The 24,680-nt window shown below is 41.9% G+C and overlaps 1 protein-coding gene across 1 annotated transcript in view; it reads left to right on the forward strand.

Annotated features, from left to right (window-relative positions):
• LOC306856268 (delta-sarcoglycan-like) overlaps window positions 1-24,680 on the forward strand; it is a 141,146-nt gene that overhangs the window by 48,289 nt on the left and 68,177 nt on the right. The window contains exons 3-5 of the mRNA XM_079395426.1: window positions 20,211-20,312; window positions 22,379-22,466; window positions 23,466-23,585. Of these exons, the coding sequence (XP_079251552.1) occupies window positions 20,211-20,312; window positions 22,379-22,466; window positions 23,466-23,585 (310 nt within the window). The remainder of the gene's footprint in view (window positions 1-20,210; window positions 20,313-22,378; window positions 22,467-23,465; window positions 23,586-24,680) is intronic.

Here is a 24,680-nt window from a genome sequence, read left to right on the forward strand (position 1 = left end):
TCCAGCAAGCTGAGAGGCAATTCTACCGATAGCCATCTGAGGGTACACACAGGCTACAGAAGGGAAATGGCTATCACCTATCCAAGCAAAATAGGTTTCCCGTTTTTTTGTTTTTTTTAGGTTGAGTCCAAGAGGGTTCAACTTTTTATCTTGTCTTTAAGAAAGCACTTAACCAGACAGTGAAGCACAAAGACACAGGACTTGTTCTTAAATAAATAACCTCTAAATTATAGAATTGAAAAAGCCATTTTACATTGAAAGACCACCTCGATGGCCTCCTTCCTCAGCAGAGTATTTACTTCTTGTTCTAACACCGGAGCCTTCTCGGGACCCACCTCAGTGAAAATGATCCCGTTGAAACGAGGCGGAGGACAACCAAACGGAATTCTGTAACGTCTTTCTACAGTCTGCAGGACCCATTTATGAATATCAGGGCTTCTTTGTCGAAGACTTCTTAGCCAGAAGGACAGTTCTCAGATCGACCTTCGGTTTCAAAGTCTTTCATCGTGAGTGTTGCTCCCTTCGCGAACCCCGTTTGTGTGGGGGCATGCGAGCCGCGACGCTCATTTTCTGCCCGTCTCTGTACGAGGAGCGAGCACACAGTTGGGGCTGTTCCCATCCAGCAGCTCCCTGAGCTAGAGAGCGGCGAGGCAAGAGCCGCTGAAACACCGCTGCCTCTTTACGAGCCTCCTGAAACATATCGACGATTTGATGGCATCGCTGAACAGGCCAGAAGGTGCAAGCGGTGCGCCGAGGAGGAAGACCCTGTCTTTCTCTTTTATATCTGACAGGATCAACCATAAATGCCTCTCCGCGGCCACTAGGGCTGCCATAGACCGCCCGATTGCTTTGGCGGTTTCCTTCGTGGCACGGAGCGATAAATAAGCGGTTCTCCTAAGTTCTTTAATATCCTCAGATTTAACTTCTTTGCCCTCTTTCAGCAGGTCTGCTTGGTACGCTTGTAAAACTGCCTTATGTAAACAAGTACCAGCCTGACCTGCTCCCGTGTACCCTCTACCCACCAGCGTTAATGTAGTACGAAGAGGCTTGGTGGCTTTTAGAGACGATGCCACACCGGGAGACAGATAGCCCATGAGCGTCAACCTGGGGCATCGCTCTATAACCGTGCTCACTTAGTCTCGAGACGTTACTGTAGTTAGTGAGAGAGGGACTAAAGAGGCAGGCCGAATATGGTCTTGCCCTTGATCTCGAAACCTCAGTATGGAGATTGGGGAAAAACGGCAAGCCCCGGAGTGGAAGGAGCGGCTTAGAACTAAAAAAAACCCTCATCTAATTTGCTCTTTGAGGTTTCAGCCAGCTTCTCGGCGGGCCATTCAAGATTTAACTTGGCCACTGCGCAAGTTATAACCTCCACAAGCTCCTCTACTGTGCAAACACCGAACCCCCAACTGCTCCCCGGGCACTGCAGCATGGCTGCCCACTGCTCCGGGTGTGTGTTCACGGTGTGTGTGTGTGTGTGTGTGCATTTGTTCACTACTCACTGCTGTGTGTGTGCACTTGGATGGGTTAAACGCAGAGCACCAATTTCGAGTATGGGTCACCATACTTGACAATACGTCACGACTTTAAGGAGAAGCGATCCTCTTCCTAAGGTGCGCCACCAATTAAGACCCCACCTACAACAATTGGTAGGAACTCCCGACTGGAACCATTGAAACCAAACATGAATAGCAATTATAAAAAGTAAACATTAAATACAGGTTTTGATGAAGTTCAAAACACTTTTAAAAAAAATCTCCAACATAATATACAATAAAATATAAGTCACAATCAACTGGCTATTCTTTAAGGGTATGATTGAGGCAATTCATTATTTTTTTTTATTTACTTGACACATTACCATCAAGTCATGCAACACCATGTTACCCGACTCTCACGGGAAAAAGAACAAAAGAAAGCTGAACAGACTCTCAAATATTCTCTTGCTAAAGAAGTGCCTTGTACACCGCTCAATTTGATTCAAGTGACTGGTTTTCTTTTTACCTCAAATTTAATGTAGGTCTGCTATAACTCAAGCCTTCCTATAACAAAAAAGACTTAGTGATGCCTTAGTGGCATCACTGACTGCTTTGTGAATTGTTTTCTGAGTCATATTCTGAATCAGTCGATTCACGGACCTAACTAGCCTACCAAACTGTGTTCGAACCAGAGTCATAACTTCAGACACATTAGGAGGTGCACTGGAAATGGACAATGTACTGATCAGTGTTGGGGAAAGTTACTTTTAAAAGTAATGCATTACAATATTGTGTTACTCCTTAAAAACGTAACTAGTTATGTTACTTAGCTACTTTTTATGGAAAGTAATGCGTTACGTTACATTTGCATTACTTTTTAAATATGAGCAGGGCTTGATTGTTTTTACTATAAGAAGTTCTATATATAGCAAATGTAAAAGCCCTTTCACACCAAAAAGTGTAATGAACAAACCTCAGGCTGAAGAAAAAGTCAATTCACGTCTGTACAGTAGAACGCAGGAGAAGAAGGTTCAACACTCTTCGGCTATAAAAAAACAATGAAGCACAATTGTCATTTTTGCTTATTAGTATGGTTGAACTGGATCATCAAAGGTCAGCAGCAAAGACATTGGTTAATAAAATGGGATTAGATACATTTGTTGTTTAACATATTTAATTATTGCAGGTTTGCGTCATATTCTGAGTTTGCATTTCACAGATTTAAATAAAATCTGTTTTTTGAGAGTGGGATGAATTAATGCACATACACATAGTCTAGAACTACAGTAACATCATGTTCACACAGCGCACACAATGCCTCTGTACTTCCGATTTCTCCCAACATGGGGACAGGAGAACTGTCAATCAATAAATGGGAAAAACGTAACTAGCTATACTTTTTTGAAAGAGTAACTCAGATATTTTCTTGTCAATTGAAAAGTAATGCATTACTTTACTATTTACTTGAAAAAAAGTAATCTGATTACGTAACTCATGTTACTTGTAATGCGTTACCCCCAACACTGGTACTGCTGGCCCTATGTCACTCTCTGACACCAGACATACCCTTTGTACATACACCATTTGAGTGTCTGTTGAACTTGGCGGAATGATCCGAGAATTGAACTGAGGACAATCACTTTCAGTCTCTTGACCTTGATGGTTTGTTAACACCTCAGGCTCTCAGGATCCATTGTGCTCTCAAGATCTCCTATAACTGATCTTCCTTCTACTGAATTATCTGTGGCAGGTAAGGAGGCCACCCACTCAGAAATGCACTCTGTTTCATGAGGATGGTGTTGAGTTCTGCGCCAAAGTCTCATCCGACTGTTCCTGACTGGATAGTGAGCCATCATGACAAGACTCATTCTCTTCCACCTCAAGCATGCTTGCTTACTCTGCGACTAATCTTCTCTGTGACTGAAACATCTGCGTACAGGTTGTCCAAAAAGCCTCCTATGTGAGCAATTATGGTCCTTTATTTGTTGTCTTTTCAGGTAAAAAGGGAAAATAATGCAAACTGTTGACATCTCAGTGTAATTCTTATCCTCTTGCTCTGACTTTAATGATTCATTGCAATTTTACAACAAAGATGCTTTTGAATCTCACAAGTCCTTTTGGGGTGTCAAGTTCTGCAGAGAGGTTGCTGTACTCCGTAGAACTCCCTGAATGTTAATGTGTGCTGGGTCAATGGAATTAGCATTTGTGCAACCTGTAAGTGCAGAGTTAAGGAGCCTAGTTTGACTGTAATGCAAATGTTGCCTCACTTGTGTGACTCACTGCCCTATCGAGCAATAAACAATGTTTGTGCATGAAGGTACCTTCTGAAAGTGATTTCAGCAGACTTCTAAAGCAACATAGTAGTTTAATGATTTACAACAAATTAGGGTAACACTTTATAATAACGTCCAGTTATAAGTCATTTATAAGTGATTAGTTAATGATTAACTAATCATTTACAAAACATTCATAAGCGATTAATAAGTGATATGCTAACAATTTGTGTATGTTTTGTTAATTCATTTAAAAGTCATTTACAAGTAATTAGCTAATGATGAACTAATCATTTACAAAACATGACTATACATTCACAAATGATTAAGTAATATGCTAACGATTTATAAATCTGTCATAAGTTATCTTTATAAATAGCATCATGAAATAATTAAACACATCCTTAATGGTTAATAGTTACTAGTTAATATATTATTAATCACTTATAGATCATTGAAATGTCAACATTGTACTATTATCTCAATTAAACATTATAAATCATTTACAAAGCTTTCTGCATCCCCTAATCTAAAGTGTAAACTACTCATCAGTTGTAAATGTTTTACAAACCTTCCAGGTTACAGGTTGTTTGTGAATATATATATATATATATATATATATATATATATATATATATATATATATATACATACGCACACACGACTGGAAACCATAAAGTTTGTAAAACATTTACAACTGATGATTAGTTTACACTTTAGATTAGGGGATGCAGAAAGCTTTGTAAATTATTTATAATGTTTATTGAGATAATAGTACAATGTTGACATTTCAATGATCTATAAGTGATTAATAATATATTTGTCATGGTCGGCTGAAGAGATGAGGAAACAGTATGCAAGTGAAACAGAGTTTATTGTACAGATGAAGTGAGACACCGACAGGATTGAGGAATGGAGTGACACAGTACTGGATGGGCACACGGTGAAGTGGAGTGGTGGTGAAGACAGGAACCGACAGTGACAGCAAACCTCCAGACACGGGATGAGGACACGACGACACCAACACGAACTCCGATCCACAACACCAAACAGATCCACCGACGACGAGATGAAGAAGTGGAGACGGAAACACTGTAGCAGGGAGACATCCAGGAACGATCTGACAGCGGAGAGGAGAAAGAGGTGAGTATTTAAGGCCACGGGAAATGAGCAACAGCTGGCGCGATTGACGAGGCACAGCTGAGGGAAGTGAGCGGATGATGGCTCGGCCACGCCCCCACACGTACAGCACGCACACACATGACAAACCACGGGACAAAGAGAGACCGCGGATGGGTGAACCGTGACAGTACCCCTCCCCTAAGAACGCCTCCTGGCGTTCCCAGGTTCTCCTACCTGTCGATTATAGTCATCGATCAGAGAGTGATCCAGTATGTCTCTCGCAGGTACCCAACTTCTCTCCTCCGGACCGTAACCCTCCCAGTCCACCAAGTATTGAAATCCGCGTCCCCTCCGCCTAGAGTCCAGTATGCGATTGACCGAATAAGTGGGTTCCCCGTCTACGAGTCGCGGCGGGGGGGGAACCGGGGCTGGCGGGTTAATCGGGGAATGAAATACGGGTTTAATTTTTTAAACATGAAAGACGGGGTGAATCCTCCTGTACACTGGAGGGAGGTTAAGGCGGACTGCCACCGGACTAATGATTTTGGTGACAGTGAACGGGCCAATGAATTTGGGAGCAAGTTTATTAGAAACGGAGCGGAGAGGAATGTTCCTAGTAGAAAGCCACACTTTTTGACCAACGACGTAAACGGGAGGCTTAGACCGGTGGCGATCGGCTTTGGCCTTGGTGCGCGCCCCCACTTGGAGTAGAGTCTCACGGGCTCTAGTCCAAGTGCAGTGACACCTCTGGACGAAGGCGTGAGCAGAGGGGACCGCGACTTCGGATTCCATACTGGGAAAAATGGGTGGCTGGTAACCTAAACTACATTCAAACGGAGATAGGCCCGTGGATGACACTGGTAATGCATTGTGGGCGTACTCCACCATGAGGAAGGATTCTTGGAGACCAAACATCGCAACACTCTCTCCAAATCTTGGTTGGCTCTCTCCGTTTGGCCATTGCTCTGGGGATGAAACCCGGAGGACAGACTAACAGTCGCTCCCAGTAATCTACAAAACTCTTGCCAAAATTTGGACACAAACTGGGGACCCCTGTCGGAAACCACGTCCATCGGGAGGTCATGTAAGCGAAAGACGTGGTCTACGACAGTTACCGCTGTCTCCTTGGCTGACGGTAATTTGGGCAAGGGAATGAAATGAGCTGCCTTCGAGAATCGGTCCACCACGGTCAAAACAACCGTGTTGCCCTGAGAGGGCGGGAGGGCAAAATCTAGTGCGATGTGGGACCAGGGTCTCGAAGGCACCGGCAGCGGTTGGAGTAACCCATCTGGGGGTCGATTGGAAGTCTTACCAGTGGCACAAACCGAGCAAGCCAAAACAAAACTGTGAATGTCACGAGCCATGCGCGGCCACCAGAATCGTTGCTTGACCAGAAAGCCGGTGCGATTTACTCCTGGATGACAAGCCACGTTGGAACAATGCCCCCACTGGATAACGTCAGACCTTAATTCCTCCGGCACAAATAATCGATTCGGTGGGCAAGCGGGCGGAGGCATTACCCCTTCTAGGGCCGTCTTGACCCTCGATTCGACCTCCCATGTGAGTGAGGAGACGAAAAGCGTCTTGGGTAAAATGCACTCGGGAGTGGACGGGCGTTCGGAACTGTCAAAAATACGAGATAAGGAATCGGGTTTGATGTTTTTGGAACCCGGGCGGTACGAGAGAGAAAAATCAAAACGACCGAAAAAAAGTGCCCACTGAGCCTGCCTGGAGTTCAATCTTTTGGCAGTTCTGATATACTCAAGATTCTTATGGTCGGTCCAGACGATAAAGGGTACCCCTGACCCTTCCAACCAGTGATGCCATTCTTCCAACGCTAGCTTGACGGCCAACAACTCCCTGTTACCAATGTCGTAATTGCGTTCGGCTGGCGATAAACGATGGGATAAAAACGCGCAAGGATGCATCCTGTCGTCCGCGGAAGAGCACTGGGAGAGAACTGCACCTACCCCCACCTCTGACGCATCGACCTCCACCACAAACTGACGTGAGGACTCAGGGGCTATGAGGATGGGAGCCAAAACAAAGCGGCCTTTGAGTTTGGTAAACGTAGCCTCAGCTGTGTTAGACCACCTGAACGTAGTTCTGGGGGAGGTCAAGGCGGTCAGAGGCGCGGCTAGTTGGCTGAAATTGCGAATGAAACGCCGGTAGAAATTAGCGAAACCCAGAAACCTCTGTAGGGCCTTACGGGAATCTGGGCTTGGCCACTCCACCACAGCCTTGACCTTGTCAGGATCCATGCGCACTCCCTCGGACGACACAATGTACCCCAAAAATGGAACAGACTGTGTATGAAACGCGCATTTCTCCGCCTTAACAAAAAGCCCATTCTCTAGCAACCTCTGAAGCACTCGTCGGACGTGCTGCACATGTTCCTGGAGAGATGCAGAAAAAATCAATATGTCATCCAGGTAAACATATATGAACTGATCGACCATATCTCGCAGCACGTCGTTGACGAGTGCCTGGAAGACTGCTGGGGAGTTGGACAGCCCGAAGGGCATGACCAAGTATTCAAAGTGCCCCCTAGGGGTGTTAAAGGCAGTCTTCCACTCATCCCCCTTCCTGATGCGGACCAAATGATAGGCATTACGTAAGTCCAATTTCGTGAAGATGGCCGCTCCCTGCAACCTCTCGAAGGCTGAAGACATCAATGGCAACGGATAGGTATTCTTTACCGTGATGTTGTTCAGCCCTCGGTAATCAATGCAAGGCCGCAGGGATCCGTCCTTCTTCCCCACAAAAAAGAACCCCACCCCCGCTGGAGAGGAGGAAGGGCGAATGAACCCAGAAGCTAGAGAATCAGAAATATATTTCTCCATAGCCTCCCTTTCTGGGACAGAAAGCGAATATAATTTGCCCTTAGGCGGAGACATACCTGGTAGTAAATCTATTGCACAGTCGTAAGGACGATGCGGAGGAAGAGAAGCTGCTCGAGACTTACTGAACACCTCTCTCAGGTCCTGGTACTCCGCGGGCACGTTAGACAGATCCACAGCCTCCTCCTGAAACATAGAAGCAGAGACTAACGGACAAGCAGACACAAGACAGGACTTATGACAACGGTCGCTCCAGGCAGTGATAGTTCTATGATGCCAGTCAATCTTGGGGTTATGGGACATGAGCCAGGGGTGGCCGAGCACTACGGGTGTCAGGGGAGAGTCCATGATAAAGAAGGGGATGGTTTCAGAATGGTTGCCAGAGGTGACGAGTGTGACGGGTTCCGTGATCAATGAAATGGTGGGTAGTTCTTGGCCATTGAGGGCATGAACGGCGATCTTGTGAGTGAGGGGTCTTGTGGGAATGTGAAGTCTCTTGGCAAGTGCAAAGTCTAGAAAATTACCCTCAGCTCCTGAGTCCAGTAAGGCCTGACAGTGGTGAGTGTGTGTGTGCCATCTCAGTCTCACCGGAAGGAGAGTAGATGATGTGGATGAGGTCTTCCTGGCAGAGATCCCACCCGACAGTAGCCTCATACTTACTGTCGGGCTTGGTCTTTTACTGGGCATCTATCCCGACGGTGTCCTGCTTCTCCACAATACAGGCAAAGCCCCAGGGATCTCCGCCTTTCCTTCTCCTCCCGGGAGAGCCGAGCCCGCCCTACCTGCATGGGCTCGGGATCGTAGTTGGTGCTGACCGCGTCCCTGTCGTTGGTATGGCGACTCTCAAACCCACCAGGGACTCGATTGGCCGGGACGCGTAGCTCCGCTCTAGTGAGCCGTGCGTCCACCCGGATGGCCAAGTCAATAAGCTTGTCGAGTGTGGTGGGGAGGTCCATGACGTAGATCTCCTTGTGGATGCGGTCAGCCAGCCCATGCAGGAACATGTCCCACTGCGCCTCCTCATTCCAGCGACACTCCGCCGCCAGGGTGCGGAATTCGATGGAGTAGTCAGAGACTGACCTCGCACCCTGACGGAGATCCGCGAGTATTCTGGCCGCCTCTCTTCCGGCGGCTGCGCGGTCGAATACCCGTTTCATCTGCTCTGAGAGCGCTTGGAACGAGGCACAGCATGGGTCTTGATTCTCCCACACCGCCGTTCCCCAAAGTGCCGCTCTCCCAGTGAGCAGGGTGAGAACGAACGCCACCTTGCCTTGTTCGTTCTCGAAGGTTCGGGGCTGGAGCGCAAAATGCATAGAGCATCTAGTAAGGAAGGGTCTGCAAAAATTTGGCTCACCGGCGTATGGCTCGGGGACAGGCAAGCGGGGTTCCACCTGGGAGAGGGGTCCCGATGGCGTGGGTGGGGTTGGCGGCGTGGGTGGCGCGGTGGGAGCTCGTAGCTGTTGAAACTGTTGGGTGAGCTTGGACACCTGTGTCACTAGAGCCTGAATAACACAACTCGTGTTATTCAGGCTCGCCTCCTGGCTGTTCATCCTGTCGATGCTCTGGGCGATGAAATCCTCCAGAGTTGTAACTGGGACACTCGCTGCTTCCATAGCTTGGTCAGATCGTTCTGTCATGGTCGGCTGAAGAATGAGGAAACAGTATGCAAGTGAAACAGAGTTTATTGTACAGATGAAGTGAGACACCGACAGGATTGAGGAATGGAGTGACACAGTACTGGATGGGCACACGGTGAAGTGGAGTGGTGGTGAAGACAGGAACCGACAGTGACAGCAAACCTCCAGACACGGGATGAGGACACGACGACACCAACACGAACTCCGATCCACAACACCAAACAGATCCACCGACGACGAGATGAAGAAGTGGAGACGGAAACACTGTAGCAGGGAGACATCCAGGAATGATCTGACAGCGGAGAGGAGAAAGAGGTGAGTATTTAAGGCCATGGGAAATGAGCAACAGCTGGCGCGATTGACGAGGCACAGCTGAGGGAAGTGAGCGGATGATGGCTCGGCCACGCCCCCACACGTACAGCACGCACACACATGACAAACCACGGGACAAAGAGAGACCGCGGATGGGTGAACCGTGACAATATTAACTATTAACTATTAACCATTAAGGATCTGTTTGATTATTTCATGATGCTATATTTAAAGATAACTTATGACAGATTTATAAATTGTTAGCATATACTTAATCATTTGTGAATGTATAGTTATGTTTTGTAAATGATTAGTTCATCATCATCTAATCACTTGTAAATGATTCAAAACTTATTCTACAAAACATAGATAAAAATATTAACATATCAATTATTAATCATCTATGAATGCATAGTCATGTTTTGTAAATGATTAGTTCATAATTAGCTAATTACTTGTAAATGACTTTTAAATGAATTAACAAAACATACACAAATTGTTAGCATATCACTTATTAATTGCTTATGAATGTTTTGTAAACGATTAGTTAATCATTAACTAATCACTTATAAATGACTTATAACTGGACGTTATTATAAAGTGTTACCCAAATTAGCAGGTGCTTGGTGACCTCAGAATAAGAAAGAAAGATGCCATTCTTCTAACGATGTAACAAGTACATCGGGTGTTTTGGGAAGTGTTCCCGGTTCCGGTTGATCTAATTAATGCAGCCTAACAATCCTTTAATGGATTTGAATTATAGAAATGTGATAATGTATTATGTGTAAGCCAGGTTAAAGAGATGTGTCTTTAGTCTAGATTTAAACTGACAGAGTGTGTCTGCTTCCCGAACAGTGTTAGGTAGATTGTTCCAGAGTTTGGGCGCTAAATAGGAAAACGATCTCCCGCAGTTGATTTTGATATTCTAGGTATTATCAAATGGCCAGAGTTTTGAGATCGCAGCGGACGTGAAGGACTATAATGCGATAAGAGCTCACTCAAATACTGAGGTGCCAAACCATTCAGGGCATTATAGGTAATTAGCAAGATCTTGGGCTGGTGATGGCACAGTGGATAAGACACATGCCTTTGGTGTGAGAGACCCGGGTTCAAATCCACTGTGAGACACCAATGTGTCCCTGAGCAAGACACTTAACCCCCTAGTTGCTCCAGAGGCGTGCGACCTCTGACATATATAGCAATTGTAAGTCGCTTTGGATAAAAGAGTCAGCTAAATGAATAAATGTAAATGTATCTTAAAATGTATACGATGTTTAATAGGTAGCCAGTGCAGTATTGACAGAACCGGGCTAATGTGGTCATACTTCCTGGTTCTAGTAAGAACTCTAGCTGCTGAATTTTGAACCAGCTGGAGTTTGTTTATTAAACGTGCAGAGCAACCACCCAATAAAGCATTACAATACTCTAGAGTTGAGGTCACAAAGAAGAAGCAGGAGCAAGAGACAAAAAAATATAGAGAATAGGCGATTTATTGAAAACTGCATTTAAACTCAAACAGGCTGTTCATCAGCTGATCAAAAGTTCATGACCTCCTGATGGCAAAGGCAAAAAGGCTTTCTGCCTTTGAACGTGGCAGGATTGTTGAGCTGCAGGACGTGCACAACTCGCCATTGCTGCCAAGGTTGGATGCAGTAAGACAGTCATTTTCCATTTCTTAAAAGAAGTGGTAGACCTCAAAAAAAAAGAAAATCACCTGCACTGCACCGGAGGATCCGAGGGGCAGTCCGTGAAGACACAGGCCGATCCTCGACCCAATTTAAGGCCCTTACTGATGCTGACTGCAGCTCAATAGCCATAAGACGGCATCTGAAAACCATCTCCAAAGGCCACGTCTCCTCCCATGCCACAAACTTGGCCAGGGAGCACCAGACATGGGACATTGAAATGTGGAAGAAAGTTTTATTCTCTGACAAGAAAAAATTAACCTGGACGGTCCTGATGGCTTCCAACGTTACTGGCATGACAAGGAGATCCCACTGGAGATGTTTTTTATGCGGCACAGTGGAGGAGGCTCCATCATGATCTGGGGTGCTTTTTCCTTCAATGAGATAATGGAGCTTCAGGTTGTGCAGGCGTGTCAAACGACGGCTGGTTATGTGGACACTGCAGTGGGCATCTCTCTTGACTGAAGGCCCTCGTCTGTGTGGTATTGACTGGGACTTTCAACAGGATAACGCTGCAGTTCACAGCACCCACCTGATGAAGGACCTCTTCCAGGAGAATAACGTTGCTCTTATGGACCATCCTGCATGTTCTCCTGATCTTTTTTGGTTCTACCACTTGACTTTTTTGTCCCATAACTCTCAGGATCTTTTAAGAAATGTAAAATGACTGTCTTATACTGCGTCCAACCTCGGCAGCGATGGTGTGTTCCGTGTGCACTTGCTTGTTTGGCTCAACAATTCTGTCATGTTCAAAGACAGAAAGTCTTTTTGCCTTTGCCATCAGGAGGTCATGAGAGTGTTAACGTCTGAAGGACAATGACATGAAATACATATTTCTCTGCAGGTTTTAACTTTTTAAGGCTATATATATTTATTTATTTATAGAGAGAGAGAGAGCGAGAGAGATGCATTCATATGATGCCTGCGGAGGCAGCATTATTTTAGCTTTTGGATGCAGCCTTGGTGTTGTGCTATTTTTATGTGAATGTATTTCTGTCCATGATCAGAAGAGATGAGATATCTGAGCTTTGGCAGAGGAAGCATTACATTCTTGGCAACAGAACAAATTTTAAAGCGTGGCAAACAAAGAAGCTTGACTTGTAATATCACTATGGTGAAGACTGAGGTCTTGAATATTAAGTAGCAAGCTCTGACATTGTTAGCTAATCTTCCTAGACCGTCCAGTCACATTAGCTAATTAAAATTCAAGAGCTGAACCTTCACCTTCTACGGTTCTGAAATTGCTATCCTCTTCAGTGTGTAGAGTTGTACAGTCTTGCAGACTTTGTGAACTGTTTTGGCATTGAGATGCACATTTCAAGCCAGTTTTATGCTTGCTCAGGTATTTTTTTCATTACCTTTTAATATTAATGAATTAAAAATCAGGAGATTATATAGGACAGTCAAAACGGAAATTTAAACAGATTAACATGAAGATGCAAATAAAAATTATTTGTATAAACCATTTAAGCAATTACATTTGAAAATAATACATTAAATGGCCTGTACGTGAATGTGCTGATGATGTATCCTGTCTGCATGAACAGGGTGCACAGAGGTATGCAAATACATATGTTGACAGGCAGGTAGGAATGTCAATGAAAATGCTCGGAACAAGCGTTTTGATTGGACGAACATTTCTTGGTCCTACGCCTTCTACAGAATATATAAATACATATAAATACATTTAGACCACTTAACTGAATGATTGCTATCAGGATGTGAAGAGACTTTCAACCAGCATAACAAAAAAAATTCTGAAGACAATCACCTATTAAACCTTTAATAGTAGTGATGTCAATCGAAAATAAATTATATATATATATATATATATATATATACAGTGGGGAAAATAATTATTTGATCCCCTGCTGATTTTGTAAGTTTGCCCACTTAAAAAAAAAAAAAGAGGCGTTTATCATTTTTATGGTAGGTTTATTTTAACTGATAGAGACAGAATATTAAATAAAAAAATCAACAACAAAAAAGCAGCATACAAATGTTAAAAAAGATTTAAATTTTATCAAGTCAAATAACTATTTGATCCCCAAGCAAAACATGACTTAGTACTTGGTGCAGAAACCCTTGTTGGCAAGCACAGAGGTCAGACGTTTCTTGTAGTTGGTCACCAGGTTTGCACACATCTCAGGAGGGATTTTGGTCCACTCCTCTGTACAGATCCTCTCTAAACCATTAAGGTCTCTTGGAAACTCAACGTTTCAGCTCCCTCCACAGATTTCTTATGGGATTAAGGTCTGGAGACTGGCTAGGCCACTCCATGACCTTAATGTGCTTCTTCTTGAGCCACTCCTTTGTTGCCTTGGCCATGTGTTTTGGTAATTGTCATGCTGGCAGACCCATCTTCAGTGTTCTGGCTGAGGTAAGGAGGTTCTCATCTAATATTTTACGGTACATGGCCCCGTCCATTGGCCCCTCAATGCGGTGAAGTCGTCCTGTACCCTTAGCAGAGAATAAGGGTGATAGTCAGCATTTCTCTTCCTCCAAACACGAGTCGAGTTGATGCCAAAAAGCTAAATTTTGGTCTTACCTGACCACAGCACATTCTCCCAAGCCTTCTCTGAATGGAATCATTTATATGTTCATTGGCAAACTTCAGATGGGCCTGCCCTGTACATTGCCTTCTTGAGCAAGGGGACATTGCAGGCGCTGCAGAATTTCAGTCCATTGCAGCGTAGTGTGTTACCAATGGTTTGCTTGTGACTGTGGTCTCAACTGCCTTGAGATCATTAACAAGCTCCTTCCGTGTAGTTCTGGGCTGATCCCTCACCATTCTCATGATCATCGTTACCCCATGAGGTGAAATCTTGCATGGAGCTCCAGACCGAGGTTGTTATTTTGTATTTCTTCCATTTCCGAATAATCGCACCAACAGTTGTCTCCTTCTCACTAAGCTTCTTGCTGATGGTCTTGTAGCCCATTCCAGCCTTGTGTAGGTCTACAATCTTGTCCCTGATGTCCTTTGACAGCTCTTTGGTCTTGCCCATGGTAGTGGAGAGTTTGGAATGGAAGATACAGATTCTATGGACAGGATGGATGTGTCTTTTATACACACAACGAGCTGAAATTAGAGTATCTTCTTAAAGTGACAGGACTAATCTGTGTTCCACATGTGCACATAGCCAATCTGTGGGAGTTAAAATTCCTGCTGGTTGGTAGGGGATCAAATACTTATTAGACTTACTAAAAATGTAAATCTTTTTTTAACATTTGTATGCTGCTTTTTCTGGATTTTTTGTTTGATATTCTGTCTCTATCAGTTAATATAAACCTACCATAAAATTAATAAAAAATTATAAACCCGTCTCTTTTTTTAAGTGGGCAAACTTACAAAATCAGCAGGGGATCAAATAATTATTTTCCCCACTGTGTATATGTATATATATATATATATATATATATATATATATATACACTCACTGGCCACTTTATTAGGTACACCTTGCTAGTATTGGGCTGAACCCCCTTTTGCCTTCAGAACTGCCTTAATTCTTTGAGGCATAGATTCAACAAGGTGTTGGAAAAATTCCTCTGAGATTTTGGTCCATATTGACATGATAGCATTACGCAATTGCTGCAGATTTGACGCCTGCACATTCATGATGCGAATGTTCCGTTCCACCACATCCTAAAGGTGCTCTATTGGATTGAGATCTGGTGACTGTGGAGGCCAGTTGAGTAAAGTGAACTCATTGTCATGTTCAAGAAACCAGTCTGAGATGATTTGAGCTTTGTGACATGATGCATTATCCTGCTGGAAGTAGCCATCAAAAGATGGGTACACTGTAGTCATAAAGGGATGGACATGGTCAGCAACAATACTCAGGTCAACTGGTACTAAGGGGCACAAAGTGTGCCAAGAAAATATCCCCCACACCGTTACACCATCACCACCAGCCTGAACTGGCAGGATGGATCCATGCTTTCATGTTCTTAACGCCAAATTCTGACCCTGCCATCTGAATGTCGCAGCAGAAATCGAGACTCATCAGACCAGGCAACGTCTTTCCAATCTTCTATTGTCCAATTTTGGTGACCCTGTGCGAATTGTAGCCTCTGTTACCTATTCTTAGCTGACAGGAGCGGCATCCGGTGTGGTCTTCTGCTGCTGTAGCCCATCTGCTTCAGGGTTCGATGTGTTGTGCATTCAGAGATGGTATTCTGCATACCTTGGTTGTAACGAGTGGTTATTTGAGTTACTGTTGCCTTTCTATCATGTCTAACCAGTCTGGCCATTCTCCTCTGACCTTTGACATCACCAAGGCATTTTCGTCCACACAACTGCCGCTGACTGGACCATTCCTCTTTTTTGGACCATTCTCTGTAAACCCTAGAGATGGTTGTGCGTGAAAATCCCAGTAGATCAGCAGTCCCGTCTGGCACCAACAACAATTCCACGTTCAAAGTCACTTAAATCCCCTTTCTTCCCCATTCTGATGCTCGGTTTGAACTTCATCAAGTCTTCTTCACCACATCTAGATGCCTAAATGCACTGAGTTGCTGCCATGTGATTGGCTGATTAGCAATTTGTGTTACCAAGCAATTGAACAGGTGTACCTAATAAAGTGGCCGGTGAGTATATATATATATATATATATATATATATATATATATATATATATATATATATATATATATATATATATTTAATTTAAGTGAACTTAAAACAATCTTCACATAAACCCTCTATAGTAAATGTTGTATTTACATGTGCCCTTCAGCAAATAGGAAATATACAGAAATTGAATAAAGTTATCAAACACTAAATCCTAAATTAAATATAGATGACTCCTTAGAAAGTTACAAAAATTATAGATTTGCTTTTTTTTTTTTGTTCTTTCATTAATTAATTATCTGCATTAGCACGTTAAATTTGCCAGCACTAATTAATAGCCATAGTTTTGCTCTATTTTTAAACCTGTATAAATGGGTTTTTATATATGAAAAATATAAATAATACAGCTGCCTTTATAATTTAAAAATGGGGTCCCCACATAGCCCAAGGGAGATCAACATATTTGGACGTCTGTTACTTCAAGAAGTTTGACCTACTGCTTTAGATAACCATAGTATAAGTAATTTGTCTGCATATTACACAATTCCTTCTCACAAGATCTGTGTCTTTGGCCCTTCTCTCTTTCTTTTTAAAGTACTCTTTACACTCTCTCTCTCCTCAATGTCAGAGCATCAGATAGGAGTTTTTGTTTTGTTTTTACCAGAGCCTTCTTTGCAATTCTCTTTCTCTCCTCTCTCACACATTCTCTTCCACCATAAATATCAAACATCTAGTAGTGACACTGGTGGTGGAAATCAATTTTCTCCTTGATGCTGCATAAACTGTGGCACGCCATAGGAGGTTTGTTGATTGCCATATGGCATCGTGCAGAAACACACCTGAGAGTTTTCGGCCTTACTGTCAGCTGCTGCAAACCTGCCTGAATAATTCATATTCTTTGACTTTCCTTCTGCCTGTATCTGCCACTGCTCCGATTCCATTTTGATTGGTGCAGAGAAAGAGCCGGAAAGATTCAGCATCACACAGCACATAATCTCATTCTCCTCCCTTACCCCCTCCTGGAACTTTGGTTAGTTTACATTCTCTCACCACAAAAGTCAAGTTTTAGCCTGCCCTGAGTTTCCTCTGCTGGGAGAAATCCAGGATCCAAAATCCAAAATTTGAATTTTTTAAACTATTTTTTAAACACGATAGTCTGAAGTTGGACATTCACTTTTTGGCACATAGTAATTGGTCAACTAGTCACTGACCAGCTTGGACCAGATAATTATCTTAAATTATGTTCTAACCATATGTGATACATTAAGATTCCAGTGACAAGCAGTTTGTTTGCCCATACCAGATGCAAGAGTGCTACAAAACACGAAAAGAAAAGATAAATCACAAATCACAGCTAATCAGAAGTGTGAAGATAGGTTCTCTCTGCAAGTGATGTCTTACACTTGCAAAACATTGGACAAGTACATAATCAAATTAATAAAAATGCAATTATTACTAAAAATTGCTAAGACGGTCTTTGTCATTGAATACCCTGGCCTGTTGATATTATCACTCAAGTTGTGAGTTGGAGAAGAGGACTGATATTGGTTGCTCGTCCATACAGACACCATTTGATCTACTTTTGCTCCTTTTATGTAGGCTACCAAGGTGCCAAACAGTAAACACTGAAATTCCAAACACTGGCTTTCTGACCATATAGCCTTTGAGTCCTATCCACATCATGCTAATTTTATTTGGTCTTCTCAATCCACACAGACATGCAAATTTCACAGAGTTTGTTACAGACTCATAGAAGTCGGACATAATAAAACTCATCCCCCATATTTGCTTACATTAATGACAGTTGTGCAGAGAAAATGGCCAACAGACCTATTTAGGATACAATTGTGACAGGAACTCTGATTCTTTAATGTGAATGTTATTAAATAAGGTGATAAGAGCATGTCAGGGAAGGGAAGTGGCAAAAGATTCCTCACTGAAGGCTTCAGACTTCAAAGCACACAGTCTATGTTTACCATAAGGGTAATCCTAAAACAGCAAACTGAGCTATTGGGACCCTGTATCAAAAAGCATGTGTATGCATTTAATAATGAGTGGAATATGAAAAGATTGGTTGTGTTATATGGAGACTCTGGAGTTGATGAGGGGCTCTTAATATTAATTTTATTAAATATGTACACTTAATAGAAGTGCTATGGCTACATGAAAGGTGCAGTGACATTAGCAAAATTTGGGCAAAGAAGGGTCCATTTTCTATTGTCAGAATGTAGAGATTTTTGGAGCACATTTCAAATAGAAATCCCTTTCAAACCAAGCAGTTTTGTGTTGATCAACACAGCGAGTCCCATTGGCCAACTCGTAGCATTAATAGTACAATAAAATGATTTGTTCGTCTGCAGTACGGACAGTTTTAATCGTCTATTGACTCTAAGGAAAATTATTTCTCTGGCCACGATAAATTATTTCCTTACTGATACATTGCTCACAGAGCATGCAACAAAACCGGAACGTTAAAGTGACCTCGTTCTGTGAGCAGCAGACACAGAAAACCAAGCGTGAATATATATGGATGTTTATTAAACTACACTGCAGGGGAACATGAAACATCGAACTATACACAAACATACATACATTTAACATAGATGCCAACGCAAGGAAGGCATGGAGAGAGAGAGAGAGAGAGAGAGAGAGAGAGGGAGAGAGAGAGAGAGACCGCTCGTGTGCAAGAGAGTAGAGTATAATGGCAGGATTTATACATCAGCTAACTACAACCTATTAAGAACCATCAGAGAATCACATCACCTTAATTAAAAGGGGTCGAAGCCTAGACGCGCATCTAAATAGTTAACAAGCGGTTACTTGCATTGGTTTTGTTGGTGCTGAGTAAAGTGTCCTGGTGCCTGTATAATGCGTAGATTCTTGATGAATTCCTTTGGGAGTGAAAGCTTAGTCATTCCAGCCATGGAATTGGTCCGAAGTGAATCGACAAAGTTACTGGACTTAAAAAAAGAGTCGTGAGATCTCCAAGGTGATATGTGTGACTCCAGGGCACCGAAAGTAAAGAGAAGACGTTGCTTTTTGGGTGTGGGAGAAATTTTATCTGGCTTCCCTCTAATACCCATTTTGATTAGTTTGACTAATAACAAGGCACATACTTTCAGTGGGAAAGTGTTTCTTTGTCCCACTTGACACCTCATTTGCATGTTTTATGACTGGTCTGGAGAATCGGTGCACTTTTTCCCACAGTACAGTAAAAATTGTATGATGCATTTCACGATCACATAGTGTACATCATTGTTTGAGGAATAAAGAGCAGATCATTTTGATATCAAGAAAGAGACATCTAAAAGTTTTAAAATATTAAACCAGAGATACTTTCATACACTTGAATATGAGTGTATAGACTTTACTAATACGAATAACGAGTGGTAACTAGGCTAATATAATAACATACAAACAACCAACGCATGCATATACCAGAAACATTTGTAACTGATTAATTATGGTCTAAATAAAGAAAATGTCTCTTTGTGTGAGTGTTATGTATCTTGTAATCATGGGGTTAATCCACTGGTCAGCCAGGCCTGGTACCGAGGGTCATTTAGTTCTCTTTGGAATGTGTTTGAAGTCCGATGGAGAGAACAGATAGTCAATCTGTTTAGCATCTTTTTGACAGTGGGGGGGGGGGGGGGGGGGCCATTGGCAATTTAGCAACCATATAAAGGTAGAATGTGGGGCCAGGTCTGTGAATTATATGCAAATGTCAAAAGGCTAAAAGGGGTCTCTTAAGACATAAAGTCCCAACGACCATCAAGGATCATAAGCAGATGTTACAGGTTCCTATTGAAATCGCTGGATTTTTCCTGCAAAAACACATTGTTTAAGAGTTGGCTCACAAAGTGTTCTAAAGGTTTGTTGATTCTGTTTGCATTACGGTTTTTGTATAAGTTTTATTTGTCACTAGAAATTAAAATATACGCGATTATCTTGACTTTAATCACTTTATGTACTAAGTGGTTCAATTGGTACAAAGGGAAATTCAATTTTATTATTTTTACTTTAGAACATAACTTGTTTACTTGAAAATATATTGATTCATTAATTTACAGTTCTTTCCAATGAAATCTGATGCAAACAATCCTGTAACACCCGATTGTGGTGTCATAAAGCTTCTGGACCCCGCTTTGAAAAACTCCTGACTTAGATTTATTTATTATGCAATTAATTTAAATGTATTTTAATTCTTCACTTTTTTATATATCAGACTTTAACTCGCTTTAAAATTTGACTTATTAATATTATTTTATTTTATTTTATCTCTTTCTGTAGGACGGCATGGGTCACCTGCGTATCACAGAAAGAGGCCTGAAACTGGAGGGAGATTCGGAATTCCTTCAGCCACTGTATGCCAAAGAAATCCAGTCCAGACCAGTAAGTGCACATCAGGGCCTATCAATGCGATAGTAAGGAGGACATATATTCTTTCTTTCTCACAATGTCCAAGTGTAATAATATGCGAGAGGCTGCAGTGGATGGATGGCTTGATAAGGTGTAGGGTGATGGTGTTATCTCATCTGTCTAGTAAAAGTGAGGCTGGAGAGAGTGATAGAGAGAAACAGACAGAGGAGATGCGGTGAATAGCAATGGCCTGATGGGACTGGTGATGAGAGGAAACTCCCATCCACTGCAGTAGGAAAAGACTCACTCTAAGAATTAGACAATCGCCACACTAAAATGGTAACACCAGGCACAGTAACCAAAACCATGAACATTTTCATATGTTTACATAGGCTCTGAAACGTACACTATTAAACATGTATTTTATAAACAAATAAATATATTTTCCTAAACATGTACTTTACATATGAATAATAATTTCCGCAGATGGAAAAGTCCCTTTTCGGTCCGGTCTAGGTGCGCCCGGATGGACCGCGATTTCTAACAATTTCTAAATTTCCGTCCTAGCTTCCCTAGTCATCCTAGTTTTCTAACATCTCCCCTTTGACCACCTGGTTCCATTCTGGTATTTATCTGCTACTCTTCATCATCTAATTAATCCTTGATAAAGGATTTTTTAATAATTTTTGTAACATATTTCTGTCCGTAATGTCTACAATAAAGTGTTATCTATGAAATTGACAGAAAAAATCTTTGAAAAAAGTTTTGTTTTGAAGGTGTGATATATTCTAGATACATTTCCTCATTGACAAAGGAGTGTTTTGAAATATAACTCACTTGACAGATCGTTTCAAGTAAAACTGAGTTCCTCTTAATTAACCTCACACACAACTCAATAGACTTTTTTCTCTGTTTCTGGCCTTTTTTCTTCAGAAAACCAGATGTTCTCACAACATTAAAGAGCATCTACAAAGGAAGCATTTTACACTTGAAAACTGTATCTCCAGCTTTTAATATGCAACAGAATAGTGCCTTTAATTAAAGAGTCAACTGGAGCATGAATTATTGTTGTAATGATTATGACAGATATCTGTATCTTGCCTAACCATTACTACGAAAGGAGAATTAAGCAGTTTCATTGTTTCTTGACTATTTTCATCTGTATGCAGATGGCTGGCTTGAATTTGACTGTTTTTAAAAGCATGATTCTTAAAGAAGACCTTCTGCCCAACACTCAAAATCAACCCAGACACGCATGCTGTGTTCATTTATGATCGGTCCCAAAGCATAGATCAAAATCTTTACCAAGTGTTTGCATAGTACTGTGCCTGAGGGTAGACTTCCCAAATGCTTACCATTTTTTGCAGTTGATTTCTTTTAAAACTCAGAGGCTCATGTGTATAACACTACAAAATAATTTTAAGTGACTATCTTTGTCAGTTAAAATATCTAAATGGCCATAACACAAGATAAATTCACCTGATAAAAAAGTGAAAGTGACGTGAGGCCAAGTGTGGTTACCCATACTCGGAATTTGTGCTCTGCATTTAACCCATCCTAAGTGCACACACACCCGGAGCAGTGGGCAGCCATTTATGCTGCAGCACCCAGAGAGCAGTTGGGGGTTCGGTGTTCACCCTCAATACCACCTCAATTGTGGTATTGAGGGTGGAAAGACCGCTGGTTATTCACTCCCCCCATCTACAATACTTGCTGGACCTGAGACTTGAACCAGCGACCTTTGGGTTATTAGTCTGACTCTCTAACCATTAGGCCATGACTTCCCCATCTGCCCTCACTTGAGAAAGACTACATACAATAATAAAACTTGTTTCAGAGACTGTATCTTGATTGTGTGTGTTGTTTTGTCTTGTGGCACTGGTAGAAAAAAAAAAGTAATTGCAATAAGAAAAAATACACTTATATTCAAGATAAATCTCTAAAAACCAGTGTCTTACAAGACCTCATTCTATTCCTACAAGACAAAATCTAAGAAATTATTTATTATTATTATTATTATTATTCATTGAAAAAAGTATTTATTTATTTATTAATTAATTAATTCATTCATTCATTCATTCTCCTCTTTTTCATGCCAGGGAAGCCCATTGTTCCTGCAGTCATCTAAGAATGTGTCTGTCAACATCCTCAATGAGAAGAAGCAATTAGTATCTCAACTCATTGCAGGTAAGCACACAAATACAAACACTCTTAGGGTAAGAATCATTTAAAACTCTCATTCAACATCTTTGTGATAATTACAATTGTCTTCTTCACCACAATTTCACAGACTATAAATTGGAATTAAGATTTCTCGCCCCATCTGTGGGCGTTTATATTTGCGTAGCTAGCATGTAATGAAATATTCACTGATCTCAAGAGGCAACAATGGGCCGGTCCGCTCACAGAAGGAAGATGAATCCAGGCAGCTAATATTAAGCTTTATAGGACAGATGGTAAAATGAATATTTTGACAGAGTTAAAGTGTTCTATGATAGTCAGATTGTTAGTCTCATCTCACTCATGATGCAACCTTTATAACTGTGTGAGACTTCATTACAGCGCAGTAATTGAATGTGCATAGATGCATGTACTATGAAGTCCTGGTTAATAACGTAATAGCAAGTCCGTATTTTAATGAAAGTAGTTTAGCCTTAAATGGACTAGCTAAGTGACTTTCACTTGAATTACGGTATTTGAACAACTGTATACAAAACAAAACTAAAGTGTTGTAAACAAGCATGTGTTCATTAGCTGAATTCAAAAGGGGTCCCCTTTAAAATATTCAAGTGGGGGGGGGGTACAACCTAGTCAGAAAAAGACATTACACATTACAAGCTTGTATGTCCATTAAGACCAATAGGCGGTAACACTTTTAGTTTAAGGTGTCCTTGTTACACATATTGCATGCGCTTAATATTACAATAACAATTAATTATGCATAATTACATGCACGTAACCCTAAGCCAAACCCCAATCCTAACCCTAACCATATAGTAAAAACATATAATTAATTAATAATACTCAGTACTTAAATGTACAGTATACAGTAATTACACTGTAACAAGGACACCGTAGAATTAAGTGTATCCTAATAGGAGCATACTTAATTACTTATTTCTTAAATTAAACTTGATTTTAGACGGCACACTGAAATGCAATGTTTAAATATATATTTTTTGGTAGGTTCCCATGGAGTTCACGCAAGAGGCAAAATGCTGGAGGTAAAATCAAGTGCAGGAAAGCTGCTCTTCTCTGCTGACGACCATGAGGTGGTAGTTGGTGCAGAGAGATTACGAGTTATGGGTGAGTGAACAATTAAATTATAGCAGATTTGAGGGCATTTTTTATGTTCACACAAAGTTTTAGCCCTGTTCCCACGGAGTTATTTGGCACAGTCTACACAGAGAAAGTAGCCTGAAATCTTATGTATATATATATATATATATACACACATATACAGGTGCTGGTCATAAAATTAGAATATCATGAAAAAGTTTATTTATTTCAGTAATACCATTCAAAAAGTGAAACTTGTATATTAGATTCATTCATTACACACAGACTGATGTGTCTATAAATGTTGGCCAACTGAAAAGTATGAACATGAAAAGTATGAGCATGCACAGCACTCAATATTTAGTTGGGGCTCCTTTGGCCTGGATTACTGCAGCAATGCGGCGTGGCATGGAGTCGATCAGTCTGTGGCACTGCTCAGGTGTTATGAGAGCCCATGTTGCTCTGATAGTGGCCTTCAGCTCTTCTGAATTGTTGGGTCTGGCATATTGCATCTTCCTCTTCACAATACCCCATAGGTTTTCTATGGGGTTAAGGTCAGGCGAGTTTGCTGGCCAATCAAGAACAGGGATACCATGGTCCTTAAACCAGGTACTGGTAGCTTTGGCAGTGTGTGCAGGTGCCAAGTCCTGTTGGAAAATGAAATCTGCATCTCCATAAAGTTGGTCAGCAGCAGGAAGCATGAAGTGCTCTAAAACTTCCTGGTAGATGGCTGCGTTGACCTTGGACCTCAGAAAACACAATGGACCAACACCAGCAGATGACATGGCACCCCAAACCATCAATGACTGTGGAAACTTTACACTGGACCTCAAGCAACGTGGATTATGTGCCTCTCCTCTCTTCCTCCAGACTCTGGGACCTTGATTTCCAAAGGAAATGCAAAATTTACTTTCATCAAAGAACATAACTTTGGACCACTCAGCAGCAGTCCAGTCAAGACGCTTCTGACGCTGTCTCTTGTTCAAGAGTGGCTTGACACAAGGAATGCCACAGCTGAAGCCCATGTCTTGCATACGTCTGTGCGTGGTGGTTCTTGAAGCACTGACTCCAGCTGCAGTTCACTCTTTGTGAATCTCCTGCACATTTTTGAATGGGTTTTGT

The sequence above is a fragment of the Barbus barbus genome (assembly GCF_936440315.1).
Source record: "Barbus barbus genome assembly, chromosome: 36".
Taxonomy (NCBI): domain Eukaryota; kingdom Metazoa; phylum Chordata; class Actinopteri; order Cypriniformes; family Cyprinidae; genus Barbus; species Barbus barbus.